Source organism: Taudactylus pleione, unplaced genomic scaffold (genome assembly GCF_031769625.1).
Source record: "Taudactylus pleione unplaced genomic scaffold, aTauple2 ptg000048l, whole genome shotgun sequence".
NCBI lineage: Eukaryota > Metazoa > Chordata > Amphibia > Anura > Myobatrachidae > Taudactylus > Taudactylus pleione.
In genome coordinates, this window is record NW_028284450.1 from 1,762,013 (window position 1) to 1,786,087 (window position 24,075).

General features: G+C 43.8%; 1 protein-coding gene across 1 annotated transcript in view; it reads left to right on the forward strand.

Annotated features, from left to right (window-relative positions):
• Window positions 1-23,876: 23,876 nt before the first annotated feature.
• The window catches only part of SELL (selectin L), a 279,488-nt gene continuing 279,289 nt past the window's right edge, over window positions 23,877-24,075 (forward strand). Inside the window, exon 1 of the mRNA XM_088460537.1 lies at window positions 23,877-23,901. Coding sequence (XP_088316663.1) covers window positions 23,899-23,901 — 3 coding nt within the window. The 5' untranslated portion in view covers window positions 23,877-23,898. The remainder of the gene's footprint in view (window positions 23,902-24,075) is intronic.

Genomic DNA, 24,075 nt, shown 5'->3' on the forward strand with positions numbered 1-24,075 from the left:
CAGGTAAAAGGTCTGGAGTTGATTCTAGGTGTGACATTTGCATTTGGAATCAGTCGTTGTCAACCCTCAATATGAGATCCAAAGAGCTGTCACTATCAGTGAAGCAAGCCATCATTAGGCTGAAAAATCAAAACAAACCCATCAGAGAGATAGCAAAAACATTAGGTGTGGCCAAATCAACTGTTTGGAACATTCTTAAAAAGAAAGAACGCACTGGAGAGCTCAGCAACACCAAAAGACCGGAAGACCACGGAAAATAACTGTGGTGGATGACAGAAGAATTATTTCCCTGGTGAAGAAAAACCCCCTTCACAACAGTTGGCCAAATCAAGAACACTCTCCAGGAGGTAGATGTATATGTGTCAAAGTCAACAATCAAGAGAAGACTTCACAAGAGTGAATATAGAGGGTTCACCACAAGAAGCAAACCATTGGTGAGCCACAAAAACAGGAAGACCAGATTAGAGTTTGCCAAACAACATCTAAAATAGCCATTACAGTTCTGGAACAACGTCCTATGGACAGATGAGACAAAGATCAACTTGTACCAGAGTGATGGGAAGAGAAGGAAAGGAACTGCTCATGATCCAAAACATACCACCTCATCAGTGAAGCATGGTGGTGGTAGTGCGTGGCGTGGGCATGTATGGCTGCCAATGGAACTGGTTCCCTTGTATTTATTGATGATGTGACTGCTGACAAAAGCAGCAGAATGAATTCTGTAGTGTTTCGGGCAATATTATATGCTCATATTCAGTCAAATGCTTCAGAACTCATTGGACGGCGCTTCACAGTGCAGATGGACAATGACCTAAAGCATACTGCAAAAGCAACGAAAGAATTTTTTAAGGCTAAAAAGTGGAATGTTATGCAATGGCCAAGTCAATCCCCTGACCTGAATCCGATTGAGCATGCATTTCACTTGATGGAGACAAAACTGAAGGGAAAATGCCCCAAGAACAAGCAGGAACTGAAGACATTTGTAGTAGAGGCTTGGCAGAGCATCACCAGGGATGAAACCCAGCGTCTGGTGATGTCTATGCGTTCCAGACTTCAGGCTGTAATTGCCTGCAAAGGATTTGCAACAAAGTATTAAAAAGTGAAAGTTAGATTTAGGATTGTTTAGTTTGTCCCATTACTTTTGGCCCTTAAAAAGTGGGAGGCACATATAGAAACCGTTCACCTGATTTGGATGTAATTACCCTCAAATTAAATCTGAAAGTCTGCAGTTAAACCACATCTTGTTTGTTTCACTTCAAAGCCACTGTGGTGGTGAATAGAGGGCAAAATATGAAAATTCTGTCAATGTCCCAATATTTATGGACCTGACTGTATGTGTTTAAATATATTATGTATATATATATATATATATATATATATATTATATATATATATATATATATATACACAGTATAGCGCAAATAACTATTGAAGATGCAAGATGTATGAAGGTGTTAAGTAACAATTTTCCTAAAAAATTATTTTTTAATGGCTGAAGGTGTTATGACCTAGGGATCATAGTAACAATGTTATTTTAAATGTTGGTAGTCTATTTACTGATATATTTTGGTGCTATGTCCAATTCTTAAGACAGTGTTTAGTCTATTAATTTATCTTTAACTCTAAGGGCTCTATTTACTACAATCCGCAAACCGACCAAATTTGCATTGCGAATTCAGGCAATATCACAGGGATTTACTAAAAATCCCTTGCAGGGACAGAGCTTGCGATTAAGCTCTGTCCCTGCGAATCCCCTCCGCAGCCTTATCACAGCATTTTCGCTAAAAATACCATGATAAGTGCCCGTGCATGCACCGACTGACCTTCGCTAAACTCCGCCCAAGCCGCTAAGCCCAGCCCCCTGTGATTATGGACCCCCCTGCGACCACCCCTCCCTTAATTACACTGACCTGTAGTGGTCGGTGTTCCGGTGATGTCCTCCGTGGCTCCGGTCACTTGATATCCCATCCTGCACTGGGACCAGGTGACGACCGGGCCCCAGGGCAGGATGGGAGACCAGTTGCCTGGAGGGAGGACATCACGGGAGCCCCGATCACTGGTCCCTTTTTTTTACTCATTTTGTTTTATTTTTTTTTACAGTGTATCAGCGTGTGGTCTGCGTGTGGTCAGATTAACTTTGGCCAGATCACATTTCCCATTACAATTATGGGAAATGCGATCTGCTTACTAAAAATAAGTTTTATTTAGGGCTTGGAGTAGAAGTTTACGAATTCTACTCCAGTTGCCCTTTAGTAACTTTAGGTGATACGAAAATAATGTGAAATGGGTGTGAAAACACCCTTTTTCACTTTATTTTTAGTAAAAATAATGTTAATAAATAGATCCCTAAATATCTTAGTTTCTACTAAATGTAACATAACACCTTTATGTACTCACCTCTTCAATTATGTAAAGCAAATACAGTAGGAGGTGACCAGATGCAATCTGCCAATCAGAAGTGGTGCATAATCATCATCATCATCAATATTGCACCAGGGATTGAGATCCCTAAACAGTAAAGTCACAGACTTGCAAATTACATAATCATAATGATCTCGATGGGAAGTGTAGGAGAGTCTATATAATGAACATAATTATAATAAGTTATTTACATAGTGAACACATATTTTACAGATAATATTTACTTTAACTATTCACCACAGTATCTGCTTCCCATCTACATTTCCTCTCTCACAGCTCAGGGGCCTCAGTGTTCTAAAGCAGCAATGCTAACCACTGTGCCACCACACTGGTCAGTATCTGTCGTTACCTGACATGCAAAATTACTAATATAATATGAAATTACATTTCACAGAATGGCAAAGAAATAGTGGTGCTTGAAGATAATATTGCCAAAACGTTGCACGAAAGGGCCTGTTCCATCACAATAAACAGTTCAAGTTCAATCAGAGAAACCTGTTTTTTTTTTTTAGGGATTTCCCTAAAAATTTACAGTAAAAAATACACAAATGTATTCTTATTATTACTATTATAATAATCATTTATTTATAAAGCTCTGATATATCATGCATTGCTGTACAATTGAGGGGATTTGAATAAAGACAAATTACAAACAATGGCCCTCATTCAGAGCCGCACGTTAACAACAGTACGCTCGTTGCGTTCCGATGTTGACTAACCGCGCATGCGTCGGTGTTACACTGCGCATGTGCGTACGGCAGATTGCGAGTTTTTTTTCTCTCGTTCCTAAAATAGCGTACAGGAAGTGACATGTCAAATGTGATTGACAGAACAGGGCGTTTTTGGGTGTTGACGGGGGTGGAGATGAAAAAACGCAGGCGTGGCGAGGCGTTTTTGGGGCGTACATACATTAGCAGATGCGAACGTCAAATGTGTTCGGACCGTCTCATACGTCACTGGAACATCCGCTTTCCCTTCAAAATGCTCGCACAGCTTAGGGTCAGGATTACTCGACCACATTGGCGATGGCCTTCTCCTCCGTCCCGGGACTCAAGGATGGTGCTGCGATTAATCGCGGCTGGTCAGTAAAGTAATTAGTGTTGGATTGAAAACCGGCTTGGTATGTGTTTGGAAAGCAGTTTATTGGGATAGCACAAAAGCGTACGCAGGTGGAAATCAGAGCTGCTAATGTCATGATTACACAATCAATTAGCGTACATTTTTGGTGTTTTATTTTGGCCACAATTTGTTGGTTATGGCCTATTGTAACAATAATGTCATCATGTTTTAATTAGCTCCCCTTTTTTTTGGTTTACTGTGGAATTTGCATCGCTATGTGATTTTTTAAACGTTCCTTAAAGAGGCCTTTTTTTTTTTTTAAGAGGGTCAGTTTTTGCCTTTAGGGCCAGGATTAAATGTAACCCATTTGTACAATAATGTCACAATACAATGTCAGTTTTTTGTTTTAAATTTATTGTTTAAACACAAACAAATTGGCCTAATATTTTGTTGCCTTTTTTTTGTGGCAAAGATATTTGTTAAAAAAAAAAAAAAAAGCCATAACTGGTAACATAAACGTAAATACCAAATTTAAAAAAAATTCACAAGAAAGGAGAGGGAAGTTTTGACCAGAAAGGAATATGAGCCAAGCACAGAAGGAGTGTGGGAAAAGTCGCCATTGCTGTCACCGTTTTCTCGCCCGTTTGGCTGGGTGAGGGTGGGCGCCAGACCGGGTCCGGGATGCCATCGGGCTGGCCTGTCCAGAGGCAGATGTTGTGGCCTCTGGACTAGGCACAGGGCTAGGCACATTTGGAGGATTGGCTGATGTTGTGCCAGAGGTGGAGGATCCGGATGTTCTGGCAGGAAGGGAGGTCGGCTCCACCATGTGCTGGCGAACGAGCTGCTCCAGGGCATCGGCGATGCGGATGTTGGCCCTGGTATTTTCCGCCAGGGCCTGAGCAATGGTCACGTTGGCCGCAGCATTTTGCTCCAGGGCCTCAGCCACCCGTATCAGACTGGCGTCCATCCTCTGCAGAATCTCCGTATGGAAATCCGATTTAAAATTGAGTTCTGTGAGGAGGCCCACTGCCTGCGAGGGGGCACGCCCTGGACTGGCTTCTGCAGGGTCCTCAGCCGGATGTACTGGTTCCTCCCCTGCAGAGCCAGCAGAAATTCTGCGGCCAAGGCTCCCCTCTGGAGCAGACTCATCCGCCTCTGTCTCTGTTAGGAAAAATGCGAAAAGACTCACATTAGAATCTACATATTGGCACAATAGCATTTCAGAGTTGGTGACATCACAAGACTTACCTTGGCCAACATGAGGAGCCGCAAAGTCTGGCATGTCCGTATCCATGTTGGACACGCCAAACACCTCCACAGCCTGCACACACCCCTGTGCCAGCTCTTCTAAGTCTGTCAACTCCAATGACACAGGGGTGGGACCCCCACCTGTCCCCCTTGCATGCCTAGCCCTGTCGGCAAGTTTTTGCTTGAGACGATATTTGAAGTCTGCCCATCTGTGGAATGAAATTGGAACCATTATCCTTTTTTTTACAATGGGGTTTGTTTATAGGATGGGAAAGTGTTTACTTACCGCCGTTTGACATCCCGGGCTAGACGGACATAATCACCCACCCTATTGACAGCAACGGCGACCTCCTCCCACATTCTCCACTTCTGGCTTTGGCTCATATTCCTGGCTGCCTGGGGCAGGATGTCAACGCACTTCTGGATCAAAACCTCCATCTCCTTGCTTGTGAAATGTGGCTGCCTTTTTTTTTTGGCAGCTTTGGCGGGTTGACTGGGGCCAGCAGTCTCTTCCATGTCATCCTCCTCACCTATTTGGGTAAATATGCAGATTTAGCCACTTCACAACTTGCACAATATTATGTTTTAAAAGAATCATTGAGACAAAATGCATGAAGGCCTTACCGCCGGAATTTTGGCCATTGTTTCCCTGGTCTGAAGCCATGTCTCTGCTTCCAGAATGAAATCAACCAGAAATTAAATGTGATTTCGTGACGTATTTATACATGCGTCCTTAGTTTGCGGCCGCATCATTGATTGTGCGTCCCTATGATTCATCCTTAATTTGTGCGGGAAAATAAACACTATTTATGGCTTGGTGTGTGTGGAGTCGAGGTTGCGTTGTTGGATTGTTGGCGGTTAAGTTGGTTGGATTTGGTTGTTTGCGGTTGGAGGATTTGGCGGTGTTTGTATTTTTTTTGTTTTGCTACAGTTGTTTTGGTTTTCCGTTCGCATTTTTTTGGTTTATTTTTTGCCATCGTTTCCTGATTTGGTAAGTTTTGTGCAGTCTAATTTGTGGCCAATTGGTGTCTACTTCTGGTTTTTTGTTTTATATATTTTTTTTTACACTAATTTCATCTATTTTAGTTTGTTTTGGCTTTCGGACCCAAAGACCTTTTTGTTGGAAATCTTATATATTCGATTTTGGTAAGTCCATTATTTTTCTTGCATTTGCGAACTAATTAACGCATTTTTGACTGTTGGTGTAGTGACTTGCATTTGCGAACTAATTAACGCATTTTTGACTGTTGGTGTAGTGACTTGCATTTGCGAACTAATTAACGCATTTTTGACTGTTGGTGTAGTGACTTGCATTTGCGAACTAATTAACGCATTTTTGACTGTTGGTGTAGTGACTTGCATTTGCGAACTAATTAACGCATTTTTGACTGTTGGTGTAGTGACTTGCATTTGCGAACTAATTAACGCATTTTTCGAGGCTTATTCATCATGTAAACCAGTTTTGCTTTTCCCTTTTCCATTTTTGGGGTCCATTTGACCCCTATTTGACGTACGGTGTGCAATGTCGTTTTCATCAATGGCCAAATGTGTGTTTCGCCTATTTTATGTGTTGGCTTGCACCAATTTGACAAACATAAAATGACCCTCTAAATTTTTGATGTCTCATTTTTGGCTTTTTTACAGTTTATACGTATCATGACAATACCCCGGCATGTAAGCAGCTATGGATGGTATCATAAAGCTAAGTTGTTTTATGTTACTTTTGGGGTGGCTCAAAAGCCTTACATTGTAAACTTTGAATTTCAGGTAGATCTGGGGCGAATTGTTCTGGCCCTGCTCCCGGAAGACGACCAACCTCAAACTCGTCCCAGGCGTAGGCATCGTAGGCATGCAAGGCCCCAGATATTTCGAACACGTGTCACCCTTTTTGGAATGCCCGATGATGAGGTTTTAAGACGCTACCGTCTACCTCCCAAAATCATCATAGACACTCTCTCATTAATAGAAAGTGATCTTGAGCGGCAAATTGACAGTCCAACACCAATACCACCACTGACGCAATTTATGGCGGTGTTACATTTCTGTGCCTCAGGATCGTTTCAAACAACGGTGGGAATAGTGGCGGGCATCTCCCAATCCTCCTTTTCCCGGATCCTGAGGGCAGTGATGGAGGCACTTTTCAAGCACCTCCATCATTTTATTAAAATGCCTTTGGATATGGGTGCCCTTAGTGTGGCCAAGGCCAATTTTTACCAAATAGCTGGCTTCCCACACATCATAGGGGTTGTGGATGGTACTCACATACCACTTCAGCCTCCAGCATGGCTGGAGGCAATATTTAGAAACCGTAAACACTATCACTCCCTGAATGTAATGGTGGTATGTGATGCCTCCCTCCAGATCCTGTCCCTGAATGCTAAATTACCAGGAAGTGCTCATGACTCCTTCGTCATCCGGCAATCAGGGATATGGCAGAAATTAACCAACCTACAAGCTGGTGATGCGTGGCTTCTGGGTAAGTGGAGACCTTTAGTACATAACAATGTTAAGCTTGATACACAGTGTTCCTGATGTTGTCTATTTTTTTTCACAGGAGACAGTGGATACCCTTGCATGTCCTGGCTGCTCACTCCTTATTTGGCTCCCACACCAGGGCCACAAAGTGCGTATAATTCCGCACTTACAGCCACCAGGCAAGTGGTGGAGCACTGTATCGGCCTTTTAAAAGGCCGATTCAGATGCCTCCACCGCTCTGGTGGCGAGCTCATGTATGTGCCGGATATGGTGTCTAAAATTGTGGTCCTGTGTGGGATATTTCACAACATTGCCATAAGGAGTGGTGTCCCAATGCAGCCAGAGGATGCCTTACCTGAGGATGGCCCCCCCGAGGTTGGTCGGAGGTCAGTATGTGGGGGGGCCATACGCGATGATGTGGTGGCCAGATTTTTTAGGTAAGTTGTAACAAAACTACAGTGTTTATACCTAATGTGTTTGTGTTTGTTTGCGAACATCTAATTTTGTGTTTTTTTTCTCACCATCTTCTGTTTGTTCACATAATCTTTGGCACTCCAACGCTCACTACTTCCTGCTACCCTTACCAAACCTGGATCTGGTCCTTTTGGGCATATATTCTGGAACCCATATTGCAACGCCATGTTTGTGGAATCATGTTGGCATGGTCCTTCGTCAACCAGTTCTTGATTTTTTGTTTTTATTTAATTATTTCTTGGTATGTGTTGTATTTGAATTTATCACTGTGTTCTTTTTTTGGGAGTGACCACTTTGTTTTCTCTGTTATGTTGTGAATAAATGTTTGGAGAGTGAAATGGTCTTCCTTTTTTGGGACGTTAACAGCAAGTGTAACCAGGTTAACACAAGTTACATTTGACTAAGGGGTAATCCAGTACTGACGCCAGTTGAGCTAAACTGAAATATGTTTTCAGCTTCCCAACCCACACCAAAAGGAAGCCTGGCCCAACCTTGGGATTTGTAAGATTGGCCTAAGCAGCTTGCGCACCAACTAGGAACCTGTAAAATGTAGAAATATGTAATTGACACTACACCCAAAAAGGGAAATGACATTGTTACTGTTATGTGTTTCTTGTGTCTGTTTGACATACAAAGACAAAACACAATCTAACTTTTAAAAAAGGGAAATCCTTACAGGAACAGTCTACTTATGTCATGCTAAACTATCTTGGTTTTGGATTTAAAAAATGAGCCAGAACGTATATTTGTCTGAATAAATTTATTTTGAAACGTTAACAAAAATAAAAAAACTACTGGCGAAGGAGGCCAGACAGCCGGTCGAGGGCCACCAGAATGCCAATTACATGTTGGCGCATCTGGCCAACACAATCCGCCACCTCTTGCCGACGCCTCTGTTCCTCTGTGGGTGAGAAAAGTGTGTGGGTTAATACAACAATAGGGAATCCACATTAAAAAAACAAAAACACAACGAAATCACTCCTAAACCTAAAAAAAAAAAAAAAAAGGGGGTGCTGCCAAAAATACAAGGCCTATGTACAAATTCCCACAGGTGTGATATGTGTATGTTGAAATCACCAGGAAGAGGTAAAGGCAAACTGCAAAATCACCAAAAGTCAAGCCACAAAAACACGAAGAAAGGCACGACACATGATTACATACAAACAGTTTGTGCTTTAAAAAAAAACAAAATAAAAACATACCGGGAGCCAAAACTGGAGCTCCGGAAATGCCTCCATGATCCTCCTCGGAGAATACGTCATTCCCCAAAGAATGGGGAGGAGTTATGATGGACTCCGGGGAGGGGGTAATTGGAAGAGGGGTGGGTGGAGGAGAGGGGGAAGTGGGACGGAGGGGAAGGAGGCCCGACATTTCCGGGAGAGGGTCTGGGAAGGATGGGGAGGAGTGGGGAATAGGGGAAAGATTTGGGGTGGAGTGTTGGCTGGGGGTTGGGGATAGTGGCCGGGAACGCCGTCTGGACGGACGGTGACGGCGGAGTCTTGGCTGTCCCCCTAAAATATGTCAAAGAAATTGCGGTTAGTTTATGGACAAATCCGGGGACCAAAACTAAAAAAAAAAAACAACCCAAAAAATAAGCCAAATAGGAGTAGAATGAATAAATCAGAAATAGAGGGAAAACATGCACACGCAGATATGAGTACAAATAATAAATAGGACAGGAGGAAAACATGCACACGCAGATATGAGTACAAATAATAAATAGGACAGACAGGAAAACATGCACACGCAGATATGAGTACAAATAATAAATAGGACAGACAGGAAAACATGCACACGCAGATATGAGTACAAATAATAAATAGGACAGACAGGAAAACATGCACACGCAGATATGAGTACAAATAATAAATAGGACAGACAGGAAAACATGCACACGCAGTTTGCCCCACAAACACAAACATTAAAACCACAATACATAACACTTACTTTCCAGGATCTGCATGCGAAAGCATGCCAGCAAGCGGGGCGTTCGGCGTTGCAGGTCGGACCACCTGCGCTCCAGCTGCCCGATGTTGCGGCGTGAGCCGAAGGACCGCAGGCGGGACCGTGCCTCCGCATACGCGGAGCGCTTCTGCCGGTTGGTGATGGGTTGAGGTTGGCTGGTGATCCGGCGATCCATGACCTCCGTAAGCACCAGCAGCTCGCGCCTGGTGAATGCGGAGGCTCTCATGATGGCAATGGTGTTTTTCTTAAAAATCATTTTTGATAAAGTGTGTAAAAATTTTCTGATTGGCTAATGTATTTTGGAAATTAACAGGAGCAATTTGATTGGTTAGTGTGTGAGTCATGTGTTCGACAGGGCCAGAAATCTCTGGAGAGTTATGATAGGCTTGATGCAGTGACATGCGTAAGCAAATTTAAATAAAGAAATGAACCCAGGGAAATATGCGGGGATCCACAGCAATAGAACAATTGTTTAATTGTGGTTCACATGTTTTTTGAACAATAAAAGAGAATGTTTCATCCGTACGTATTCTGCGGGTAAACACAAACACGGACAAGAGTAAAGTTTCTTGCATTGTGTTGAAAAAAAACAAACAATTAAGCTAATTGATACATTGATTGGCATGATACGATTGATGGAGGTAGGCAGAATAAAGGAGCAGGTAATCGACATCTGACAAGGCCACTTCCTGTTTATACTTGTGCGTGCGTTCCTTTCAAGCCATTTCGGGGATGTACGCTCGCTATTTCGTACGCTCGTTAGTTAGAGGAGGGGTCGTCAGAGTTTAGGGAGGAATTTTAGATGCGAACGAAAATACGAGCGAGCCATTGAATTTAAATATTTTTGTACGTACGCCTAGCGTACGTGCGCCCGCTTGCGAGTGGGTCTGAATGAGGGCCAATGACATGAAACAAAAGGTAAAATTGTCCTACCCGATGAAGTTACAGCCTAATAGGTTTGGGAACACCTGATATATAAAGAAGCATAATAACAATGACATTTCTGTGCAGCTACAGGTGGTGTGTCATGATAAAGATAAGGAGAGACAGCGGAAGGAAGAGACACAAAACAAGAACTTATTATCTGTAATCAAGCTCAACTGTCCTATACTATCTTATATATAAACTTCATTGGACTGTTTGTTTGCTTGTCTGGTTATGCATTCAGACACCCCTGCATCGATTGGGATGAAACCAATGCGAGGTGGTCCAGTTGGATCCTGGACAGGTTTTAGGGGTGTTTGGGTCACTGTTGGACCTCCCGTTGGTGTATGCTGGGCAGAACTTTGACCCGGGGAGCCTGTTCTGGGCCTTCCACTGGATGGATTTGAATGTAAACTTCACAGAGGGGTGGCAATTGGTCTGGGATGCCTAGCAATTGGTCTGGGATGCCTAACTTAGTCATTTGAAGATGCACCAATTGGGATGAAACCAATGCGAGGTGGTCCAGTTGGATCCTGGCCAGGTTTTAGGGGTGTTTGGGTCCCAGTCGGACCTCCTGTTGGTGTACACTGGGCAGAACTTCGACCCTGGGAGACTGTTCTGGGCCTTCCACAATGGATTTGGATGAAAACTTCACCAAAGTGAAACCAACATGAGGTGGTCCAGTTGGATCCTGGCCAGGTTTTAGGGGGGTTAGGGTCCTGGTCAGACCACCCATTTGTGTACATTGGGCAGAACTTTGACCCAGGGAGCCTGTTCTGAGCCTTCCACTGGATTGATTTGGCCGAAAACTTCAGAGTGGTAACATTGGAACCCAGAAGACATACTAGGGGGTTGAGGTCCCGGTCGGACCCCCGTTCGTGTACGCTGGGAAGAACTTTGACCTGGGGAGCTTGTTCTGGGCTATCCACTGGATGGATTTGGATGAAAACTTCACAGAGGGGTGGCAATTGGTCTGGGATGCCTAGCAATTGGTCTGGGATGCCTAACTTAATAACTTGAAGATGCACCAATTGGGATGAAACCAATGCGAGGTGGTCCAGTTGGATCCTGGCCAGGTTTTAGGGGTGTTTGGGTCCCGGTCGGACCTCCTGTTGGTGTACACTGTGCAGATCTTCAACCCGGGGGACCTGTTCTGGGCCTTCCACAATGGATTTGGATGAAAACTTCACCAAAGTGAAACCAACATGAGGTGGTCCAGTTGGATCCTGGCCAGGTTTTAGAGGGGTTAGGTTCCTGGTCGGACCACCCATTTGTGTACACTGGGCAGAACTTTGACCCAGGGAGCCTGTTCTGAACCTTCCACTGGATTGATTTGGCCGAAAACTTCAGAGTGGTAACATTGGATCCCAGAAGACATACTAGGGGGTTGAGGTCCTGATCGGACCCCCGTTGGTGTATGCTGGGCAGAACTTTGATCTGGGGAGCTTATTCTGGGCTTTCCACTGGATGGATTTGGATGAAAACTTTACAGAGGGGTGTCAATCGGTCTGGGATGCTTAACTTAGTAGCTTGAAGATTTAAACCCGGGCAACGCTTGGTACTTCAGCTAGTTTAAAAAAACTAAATCTCCATACTCTTCTGCCTCTGGAGAAAGCATTTGCTTTTAGGCTGTTTATACACACCCTCAAGGCTCAGGTACTGCATGTTCACTCCGAGATGTGGCCACCTTCCCTACATGTCCTGGCCATTTCTTTCTTAATATTAGGGTCCAATATTTTTCTTGGTGCTTCTGGCTGCATGGAAACTCTTGTGACTAACTGCCAAGCTGTAAACAACCTGGTATGTTTCTTTATTATCATGCCCACTGCTAGAAACAGATCCATGACTTCTATACCCCATGAGTGGCAGCAGCTACAGTCACCTAGTCAGTAGTGGAGGTATAAGAAGACTACAGCATTGCTAGTTGACAGCAAAGTCTTCGTGAAGATGGCTCTTTGCAGTGAAAGCAAAGACTCTGGCACTGTGCCATGTAGTTAGCACCTGGCTGCGGGCACAAGGTAAGATGCAGGGCTTTTTTTTGGGGGGGGGGTGGGCACTGCTCAGAGAAGGGGTCCTGCTGTACATGTGCCTAATAGACATTCATTTGTCTCTAGTTGAACTCACTAGGTCCTACTGCGGAGCTAAGATGGTACAGTATTCAGTTTTTACACACACCAATCAGCTGCTCGATATGTCTTACCGGGCATCACAACTAGGTAGGCATTTAAATTTAATTTAAATCAGTTGTGATGTCAATGTCTGTGGTTCCTGCGCCCAATGTAAGGGCGGTCGGCCGGTTGCTCGTACACACAGCCAGATGTACTGATATATCTGAATGATATATCGACATCGGCTGTGCTGCAGGGCCGACCTGATTTTTCTTTAAACCACGTTGTTCACAGACATATTGGGCCTGATTCAGACCCACTCGCGAGCGGCTGTACGCTCGCAAGTGGGTCGATGGTCTGCACTGAGCATGCGCACGACGGAGGGAGCTCCGTCGTGCGCATGCGCCAGACACGACGAGCGAAGGACTTTCCTTCGCTCGTTGTGTCCGATCAAAGGGGGCGTGCTGTCAATGTTGATTGACAGCACGCCCCCTTTGGTGGGCGTGCCGGGGGCGTGCCTCCCTGACGGGGGCGTTCCCATGGGAACGCCTCCCGTCAGAAGCCGGCCCACTGACATCACTAGTGATGTCAGTGGGAGTGATTTTGGCTCTGATAGAGCCAAAATCACTCCGGAGCTTGCGGTTGAAAACCTCAACCGCAGGCTCCGGCTCGCAATTTCGATGGTCGCGATGGTCACGACCATCGCGGCCATCAAAATGCACGCTCGTATAGCCTGTGGGTGGTGACCCACAGCTATACGAGCGTCCAGGAGGACGCTCCATGAAAAAGGAGCCCGGCCCTCATGCAGAGCGTGCGCTCTGCTCAGAGCGTACGGCTCTGAATGAGGGCCATTGTGTGCATATGCTGCTCGTCATCTAAACAAACAATATTTGACAAGTATGTACCCAGCTTAAGATACCACTTTGCAATTTTCCAAACAGTTTACACACTTAAATTAAAATAAGATAGATTAACTCGCCTTATGGAGAAGTTATCCCAAGAATTGAAATATTTAATTTTAGCTTTCTCGAAATGTATAAATTTTATCTCTCCTTGTTTTTTTACTTATATAATTTTGTTATGAATTTTTTTATATGATTATTTATCTAGTTTTTGTCTTTGTCTATATGTTTGTTTCTTCTGATGTATCAAAGTTTTTTTTTACATCCTTTTACCACTTTGGATGCATTTTTATGAAAATTTTTTATTTTCCCAAATATTAAGCATTTGCTGCCAATGAATAAGTATACGTAACCCTGGATTCGTCCACAATGAAAGAGACATGAGTAACTTTCATCGAAGAATCACTTCCATGCTATACACTTGTAAGGAACCTTCAATTGCCAATGAACCTTAACTGCCAATTAATAGCAGTATATAACAGTATCATTGCAGGTAAGTAGTATTGATAACAGAGTCTGACTAAGGGCCTGATTCAGACCTGCTCGCTAGATACGGCTGCTCGCTCCCAGTGTATGGAAATTCAGCTAAGTGACGTCAAGGCAGCCACTCACACAGCAAGGCATAAGCACGCCTACTATGTCTTGGCGAGCGATCACTTTGTGCTTACAGTCGCCCACCAGCCTGTCTTTAGCCGCCCACTAGCGTACATCATCTCCAGGAAGTATATATCGGGTTCCATCGGATCTGACCGCAGCGCTTGCGGGTGACTGTACCCTACCGCAAGCACTGCGATCACTTCAGTGTATTATTCAACCAGGTGACGTGTACTATGACGCTGCCTGTTAATTATGCACGCCCTTGAAATGGCATTGAAAAACTCTGGCACGCTTGCATCCACAACTCCACTCCCCCGTTACTACTGGCCTGCCCCTTTTACCACCAACAAACGGCCTCTTCTGTCACTCATTCCACTGGGTTGTCTTTGCAGGGCGAGCGAGCTCAGGACCTGATTCAGAGCCGGAAGATCTGAAAGAGCTCTCGCTCTGAATCAGGACGTGTTTTTTTTTTTTTCTAGCGCCCTCCTGGCTGCTCGCATAGCTGTGGGTGACCACCCACAGCTATTACGAGCGGCCAGGATGATGGTCACGATGGTCAAGACCATCGCGACCATCGGGCTTGCGATGAGACCCTTGTGGTAGGGTCTTGTGACCGCAAGCTGCAGAGAGCTTCTGGCTCTAATAGGGCCGGAAGCTCTCCCACTGACATCACTGGTGATGTCAGTGGGGTCGCCCACAAACGGCCACCCCCACTCCACGCCTCCAAAACAGTGCGAGCTGTCATTCAAAATCGACAGCTGCCCCCTTTTGGTGCGAGACCCGGAGTGACGGAGCGCCCGTCGCTAGCCGGGTCTCGCGCATGCGCACGTTGGAGCCTAACATTGACCCGCTGACAAGCGCTATGCGCACATTAGCGAGCATCATCTGCAACGAGCGGCTGCTTGCTAGCGAGCAGATCTGAATCAGGTCCGAAGCCCGCACCATGTGAAATGCATTGCATTGTGGGAAAACGGTCTACATACGCTTATTACTTACAGAGTGCAGAAGTCTGCCGGTGGACGCTCGTACATCACTGCACCTGCACCTCGCTGCGCCTCATTCGGACAGCACAGCCGCACCAATCGGAAGACTGGACACACTGATTTACCTTTGGAGCCGTTAAAAGGAAAGGTCCTTTTATTTACTGCATAATTCAAGATAAAAACAATGGGGGTCATTCAGACCCACTCGCGAGCGGCAGTACGCTTGCAAGTGGGTCGATGTTCCCCACTGCGCATGCGCACGACGGAGGGAGCTCCGTCGTGCGCATGCGTGAGACCCGGCGAGCGAAGGGGGCGTGCTGTCGATGTTGATTGACAGCACGCCCCCTTTGGTGGGCATGCCAGGGGCGTGCCTGCCAGACGGAGGCGTTCCTATGGGAACGCCTACCGTCTGAAGCCGGCCCCACTGACATCACTAGTGATGTCAGTGGGAGTGATTTTGGCTCTGATAGAGCCAAAATCACTCCTGGCCTTGCAAGTCCGATGGTCGCGATGGTCAAGACCATCGCGACCATCTTGTTGGACGCTCGTATATGCTGTGGGTGGTGACCCACAGCTATACGAGCGTCCAGGAGGACGCTCCATTTTAATGGAGGTGGGCCCTGATTCAGAGCGAGCGCTCTGGTCAGAGCGTCCGGCTCTGAATCAGGGCCAATGCTCATTATTTCCAGCCCTGCCGGGTGAGTAAAACGCTGATTAGGCGAATCACCTACTCTATTAGACTTCCTAAAAAGTTCAACTATCAACATTACTTTAATTATATTGCGTGGACATTTTTTTTAACATAGTGCTACCAATATAAGGTGATTCAACAAACCTGCAATTTTTGGATATCTTAGTACAGAATTTGACCTCTTTTTATATTGGAATTGTTTCTCCATTTATGCTTATATGTCTGTCTTGTCTCATGTTTTATACCGGTATTAGCTTAAATTTTAGTAGATTTCTCAGCTCTTTCATATTAAGCATATAGGAGAGTTACTTGTGTATAAATATTATTTATACTGTAATATTATTTTCAATTTCTTTGTTTGTCACATTCTGGTGAGCGCTGGTTCTCCATTTCTATTTCCAGTTTACAGACTTTGGGGACTATTCATCAACACTAAAATAAAGTTTTTAAGGACATTTTCCTTAAATAACGTTATTTTGGTATTCATGTAGCCACTTAGCACAGGAGATATCACAGATATCTCCTTGCTAAGTTCCCCTGCGTTAATTTCCACACTCCCCATACATTAGTATGGGGATGTGGAAATTGTGGTATTCATCAAATTCCGAAAATTATCAAATTTTGATGCAGTTACTATTCGCCGAATAGCAGGTGAAACTTACCTGTATCCGCGTGTGCAGGTCCCTCGACGAGTCCCTCCGGCGCTCTGCTCCGTCGGCTGGTCGGACATGTGTTTTTTTTTTTCTAATCTGTCATGTGGTCTGCTGGGAAACCACATGACAGACCAGCAGGAAGGAGCTGGAGGCTGTTGCACGGACAGGTAAGTCGGGGGGGGGGGGGGAGATGAGCGGAGGGGGGAGGGGGTGGGGTACACAAACTTAACGCATCTGTAGGCAGTGCTGCGCATGCGCTGGTTTTACAGATGTAACATCGCATGCGCAGCACTGTTTCCAGATGCGATAAGGTAGTGTAGGCAGGGAAAAGTATCTATTTCCCGAAAAGCTGTCATCGCAAAAATGACAGCTTTTCGGAATAGATACTTATGGAGAGGTGGAATGATGAATTCCACCTATAATTAGCTAGAACTCCATGAGAGTTCTAAAGCTAATTATCTCCAGAGAATTTTTAGGTTTAATGAATAGGCCCCTTTAACTGAATTTATGGTGGAGATTTAATAAAGTTTGGAGAGAGATAAAATTGGAGATAAATAGCACCAACCAATCAATTAGTTCCTAACTGTTATTTTTCAAACACAGTCTGTAAAGTGACAGTTAGGAGCTGATTGGCTGGTGCTATTTATCTCCAATTGTATCTCTCTCCAAGCTTTATTAAATCTCCCCCATAGATTTGTGAGAAGAAATGTCTGGCAGTAATTCTCCGGCTGCCAGTTATCCACAGATTTGTTTATGATTTAAAATATTTCTGCACTAGCACCTAAAAATTGGAGTGTACAGCTGAATATTGAATGAGGTTTCAAATTAAATCCATAAACAGATGGATAGTTACACATGAATAAAAATGATCACTGAAAAGACTTACTGATAATGACTACAAAATTGAAATTGAAGCACACTGAAGGACATGAATACCAAATAACTACATTTTACTTCAGTGTAAAAGCTATTCCTTTAATTATCACTTTTTATTCTGATGTACTATATTCTGCTGCCTCCTTGTGGTTATTAACATATTATTGTCAGTGCTATTTCGCTACGGCAATTTCTTTACAAAATATTATTACAAAAATATTAAACACAAGAGAATGACACCTACATGCTGTGCTATTTGCTTACAAGAAGAAATTATACAAGTCAGCAGAGAGTGCAACAATAATGAAGACTTAAGATGCCCACAAACATACCGACTTTTCATCCAATTAGGCCGATTTCGACGAATCGTGACGACGAATTGGGTAGAAAAAGTAGAAATCTTAAATTTATACTAACGAGCACGATGCCGATGCGCGTCCCCGCTCGTCGTACATCGCATCCTCTGATCTGCCGTGCTGTAGGGCAGATTAGCCAATCATGAACACGATGGAAGCCGATCGTGAGGGTTTTTTTCCCTCACGACAAATCGTACGATTCATCGCACAACGCGGAATTTGACTGACAGGAGCCTGGACACGCCCCATCGCCATCTTGTGCAGCATCGTGTATGGAGCAAGACAGTTGCACATTGAGGAGCCTGCACACTGGATTCTTGTTTTGGACAATTTTTGGTGAGTATTGGTACAGTTTAAATACAACCACACTGACCACCAATATGTGCTACCCACTGCCCACCAATGTGTGCCCCCAGGTAATAAATGCATGACCCAGCCACCGCCCACTGGAATGAGGCGGGCGGTGGCTGGGTCATGCATTAAGCTCCCACTACCCACCAATGTGTGCCCCTAGGTAATAAATGCATGACCAAGCCACCACCCGCCGTAATGAGGCAGGCGGTGGCTGGGTCATGCATTAAGCTCCCACTGCCCACCATTGTGTGCCCCCAGGTAATAAATGCATGACCTAGCCACCGCCCGCTGGAATGAGGCGGGCGCTGGCTTGGTCATGCATTAAGCTCCCACTACCCACCAATGTGTGCCCCCTACCTAACCACTAACTTGCAAACAATGTAATGGAGCCACCTAATAATTAATCAGAAAACTAATCAATTTTTTTATAATTAATAGCCAAAAATATTTAATCAAGATAAACAAATACATTCCAGGAAGATTATTCATATTGAAATAACATATTATATTAATAATAAACATGTATAAAATCAATTCAATACAGAAAAAAACAAAACATTTGAAGTAATATTACAAAAAAATAAACATGTATTTAACAAAATAATCACCACACATTATATTTAAAAACACACATCATTTAAAGCTGGGGTCTTCTACCTTTTGGTCTCCAGCTGTTGTGGAACTAGAGATCCCAGGATGCCCTGCCACCCACCCTTGGGAAATAACAGCATGTTAAAATTGTTTTTAGGGCATCCTGGGATCTGTTATTCTACAACAGCAACAGGTCCAAAAGTGGAAGACCCATGCTGTCAAACAAAGAAAAACATTATATTACCAATAAATGAACACATGACATTCCTGTTAAAGAAAACATGATTACAATACCATACCAAACCTTTAAAACCTATAAAAAAGAAAATATTAAAACATTAAAAATGTGAACTATAACAACATTACATTTTTATAACCTGTAAAAAAGAAAATATTAAAACATTAAAAATGTGAACTATAACAACATTAAATTTTTATAACCTGTAAAAAAGAAAATATTAAACCATTAATAATGTGAACTATAACAATATTACATTTAACAAAACTATATACACAAGTATTTAAATGTCCTTTTTTTTCTTCTTCATAGATAATATCCATGGATTCTGAACGTGAATTTGTTACAGGATTCATTGAAATCCTGCACTCGAAAGAGTGTCTGTGGAAGATCGGTTCTCGGAAGTACAGCAACAAATTGCACAAGTTGGCCGCACTAGAGGAACTTTTGGTGTATACGAAAAAATACATATCTGATGCAGACCTGAAAACTGTACGGCAAAAGATTCAAAATCTCAGGACAGTGTACATCAAAGAAAAAAAGAAGGTGGGTGACTCCAAAAAATCAGGAGCGGGCACAGATGAAATATATAGTCCTGCGCTGTCGTACTACCATATGATGTTATTCATCAGTGAACAAGAGCCTCAAAGGGAATCTATCGTCTTGATGGCGTGAGGGAGAAGAGGAGGTTGCAGAAGTCTTGGTAAGTAGTGACACAGTTTAAACCAAAATCCTTAATGTTTTTGTTGTTAAATCCCAAATGTCCAATTTAGTCAGTAGTTCACAGACACTCCTCATGCCTTGGTATAGCACCTGGTCCATTAAAATAGGTCATGTACTCCTCCCTCACTTCTTTGGCATGTGCGGTGGATGTTGTTGTACTTGGTGGTGCAGACACAGATGTCAGATGTTCAATGTCCTCCAGGGGTCCTACATCTTCTGGTCTAGCTGGGACTGGTCCTCGTTGAGTAGATTTTCTTTGCAGAAAGTTGTGCAGCACACAGCACGCCATCAAGAACCCAGTCTATCTTCTCCAAACGTAGATTGATGGTGGTGTGGCAAAGCAGGAAGCGATTACTCATTATTCCAAATGCATTTTCCACAATGCGCCGTGCCCGGGATAGACGGTAGTTGTAGATCCTTTTCTCTCTGGTCAGGCCCCTCTGTGCACTTGGCTTCATCTTGCCAACATCCACAAACAGAAATTCGTAGTTGGCATTCACCACTGCCACGAGAACGATGCTGAAAAATCCTTTGTAGTTGTAGTAATATGATCCAGTGTTGGCAGGTGGGTTCATGCGGATGTTTTACCCATCAATTGCTCCTCCTCAGTTAGGGAAATTCCAACGTTGTTCAAAATCTTCCGCGATGCTGGTCCACTCCTCCACGGTGTTAGGAAACTGTAAAAATAGTAAAAAAGGGGTTAAAACATGACTATAATATTTTTTATATCTTTTTTCCCTATATATACTCCCACCCAAGACCCTGATTTAGTATCCATGCCGGACCTCAGTCTGCTCGGTGGTGACAGTGAGCCGGAGAATACCACACAAGTGGAAACTCCACTTCCACCTGGACCTTCATCTTCTCAACAACCCCAAAAAAAGAAAGAAAAACAAGGGAGAAAGGAGAACCTTACTGAACGTGAGGACAATTTTTTCCAAAATGCAGAACGGCTGCTGCACACCCCCCCAGATGAAATAGATGATTTCACAGCTCATGTGAATAGCACATTGAGAAATATGGATACAGATATCCAAAGAAATTTTCTCAGGTTAAACTACGACCTGTTGAGTCGCTGTATGAGCATAAATATCTGAAATTCTACATACATAGCAGACCCAATGCTATTTTCCATTGCCCCAAATAGGTATATCCGTCCACCCCCTGCCCAGTTAGATATTACTCCCCCACCAAGCACCCCAAGCACCAGCACGACCTTGTATAATGCTCTGCTGGATGCAGTGGATGAGTCGCACCAATATACAGAGATGTAAATTTTTTCTTGCTTTTAATATCACCAAATTTTAGGAATTCTAATAGGTGCTTGCTGCATGGGATAGGGAGGTGATGACACCATTTGGACAAGGTCACTACGCACATGGCACAAGTACACATTGCTGGAAGCCAGGGCCACAATGTGTACTTGTGCCATGTGTGTATTGGCCTGTTAAAAATGGCGTCTGACCCACCCTATCACATACAGCCGGCTACCTATTGGGATTCATAAAATTACGTGATATTTAATTTTTTTGTTTTTTCGTTTTGCTTTTAATATGAAAAATTTTTATGAATTCTAAGAGGTGCTCGCTGCATGGGATAGGGTGGTGATGACGCCATTTGGAGAAGGTCACTACGCACATGGCACAAGTACACATTGCTGGAAGCCGGGGCCACAATGTGTACTTGTGCCATGTGTGTATTGGCCTGTTAAAACTGGCATCTGACCCACCCTATCACATACAGCCGGCTACCTATTGGGATTCATAACATTTGGTGATACTTCATTTGGTTGTTTTTTTGTTTTGCTTTTAATATCACCAAATGTGGGGGGTCACCAGATGCAGCAATTCCTGGAAGCTGGCCATCCATTCGCAGGTGGTTCCGATAGTCATCCGGGTTGTTCTCCTTGATGTCCATCAGCAGGGACATGTGAGAGCGGGTATCCCTTTGTAGAAGCCACTCCTTGGTCCAGCATGCTCTCGTCCTTCTTCGCTGGGCACTCTTCCTAATCTCCCGGACCCCAGATTCAGCGACCAACACTCTATACCGATAGGGATGCATCAGTACAGAATTCAGGAACAGGATAGAATGCAGGTAGGTAGCACACACTTGCAGGTAGAATAAACTTTGTAAAAGGCAAGCCAAATATAAAGAGCACAGTAGCAATGTACAGGATTCAGCAGGAATACACCTAGCCTCATCTAGTAGCAGAGCAGAATTTACACACATTTTAAAGGGTGCCTGCTTCTTATACTCCCTAGATAGCCCCTCCCATTGTTATGGATATTTAAATTTCCCACCAATAGTCAAGTGCCTGTTTTTTTTTTTTTTTAAACTCACGATTTGTTATGGCCAATCTCACGATGCGTACGATTCGATAGATCATGAGATTGTAAAACAGATTGGATGTCTTTTTTGCAAAATCGTGATTACAACGGCAAGGGAGCTCTCGTGAAAGTTCAGGAGGAAATTGGACAACAAATCAGATCGTGAGCACATCGGTATGTGTGTGGGCACTTTAGGGCCTGTTTCAGCAAGGATCAAGGCTGCAATTATGCATGCATTAGTCCCAATTTTGTGTTCTGCGCATGCATATACATCGCAGTGCACATGTGCGAACTAGCTATTGTGATCGGGACTGCAATCGCAATGACTACGCAGACCCATCGCAGAGTGCTTGACAGGAAGTGCCATTTGTGGGTGATGATGGGGGTGGGGTGGTCGGGTGAATGCGGGCATGCCAGTGGGTTTCAGCGCCATTGCATGGGTGTGCATAAATTATCCACTGCGATGGCCTATGCAGCCTGAGGCCTGATAGCGTGCGTGGAAGTTAACAATTTCTGAGTAAGGTCAGGGCTTGTGCAAGTGTGCATGTGGCTGCGGTGGTACTCGATTGTACCAATGGTTTCGAAGTCTTGTGTAAGGTAAGGTGGGCGTCCTTATGTAGTGCTGCATATGGCAATATGGCATTGCGAGCACAATGGATTAGCATACTATTGCAGTTGAACTGCGTGCGTAATCGCTATTGCATTCGCAGTTGCATTCCGTAGTGAATCAGGCCCTTAGTTAACTATCCTGTTGAATTGCTTAACTCTCCTTTCCCTCCAGGAATATGGATGAAATGCTGCTGGTTGAGAAGTGCCTGATTATGTGACTGACATGTCATTGACAGTCGTCAGGAGGGATGTTTCAATTTTCACTAGAAAATTGTGATAAATCCTGCCCCTGTTTACCTGCGTAACAGCATTTTTGATTTCCAGTATGCAGGAATACTTACTTTCCGGGACAGCTCTTCCGATAACAGCTGTCCTGGCAACACGCTGTCCTTTCCAAAACGCGTCTAGCAGGTGACACTTGGAGACCTGGGGCAATCACTGTGGGAAGCCACCTTTACCTGACCAGCGAGCAGTAATACCGGTGTCTGGGACTTGGTGGTTCCAGTGCTGTATTATTGCAAGTGGCCCTTAGGAACTAACCCACTATTCTGGTGTTATATACGCTTTTATATATATGTGAAATGTGAGTGTGATGTATAAATAATTTTTACCCTTGGTTGTCGCAATTTTGCCCTATTTTTTTGTCTATTGTTTGCATTTGAGAGTGGAAAAAAGAGAATGTAACAGGGGGAGTGTGCTTTGAAAACAGCTTGCATTACAAAAGGGATTGCAGTCAACTACAAGAAAAAGTCCATGAAAATAAAGTCCAATACACCAATTTTCTAATCATTCAAAGAAGTAAGCTTTTTATTTGATGAGTTGAACTAAATGTCCTGTGGATGCACCATTGTGGGACATTTTGTTCACTAATAGGTCATGTGAGCATGGCTGCTGGAATCTAGTTGGCAGATATAGTCATGTGGGAAAATCCAAGATGGACACGCCCATGGTCCGCCACAGGAACTAAAAGAAGGGTAAACTCCAGGCACACATGCAGCAGTGCAACAAATGCATGTTGAATGTTTTTATATTTGACACTTCAAAAACAACTCTGACTACACTTCCTAAGAGAAATGGTATTCATAACTTATTTGATGTAGTTTGTAGCCAATGAAGTGTTAAAGAAATGTCACCACTATGTTTCCTACTTTGTAGTGCAACGTGTGTCAAAAGCCAGTTGAGTGTTTCACAACTGTACTAGTGCAGGAAATTTCATTCAAGCAATTGCAACAATCAGCAGCTGCAGTCTTATACAGAATACACTGATGTACACAAGTGTTTACTATTCAGAGAGCAAGAGGACACTGTAAGCTGCAACACTGCAATGGTAAGTTCATGTTTACATACAGTAATATTCAATTTATTGTTTAATATGAAGAATATGCAGCAAATTATAAAATCATTGACAGATTATATTGAACAATGCAATGAAAAATACAGTACAAGAGACTGTTTTTCTATACAAAACATATGGATACACATTATTATTACTATGCAATTT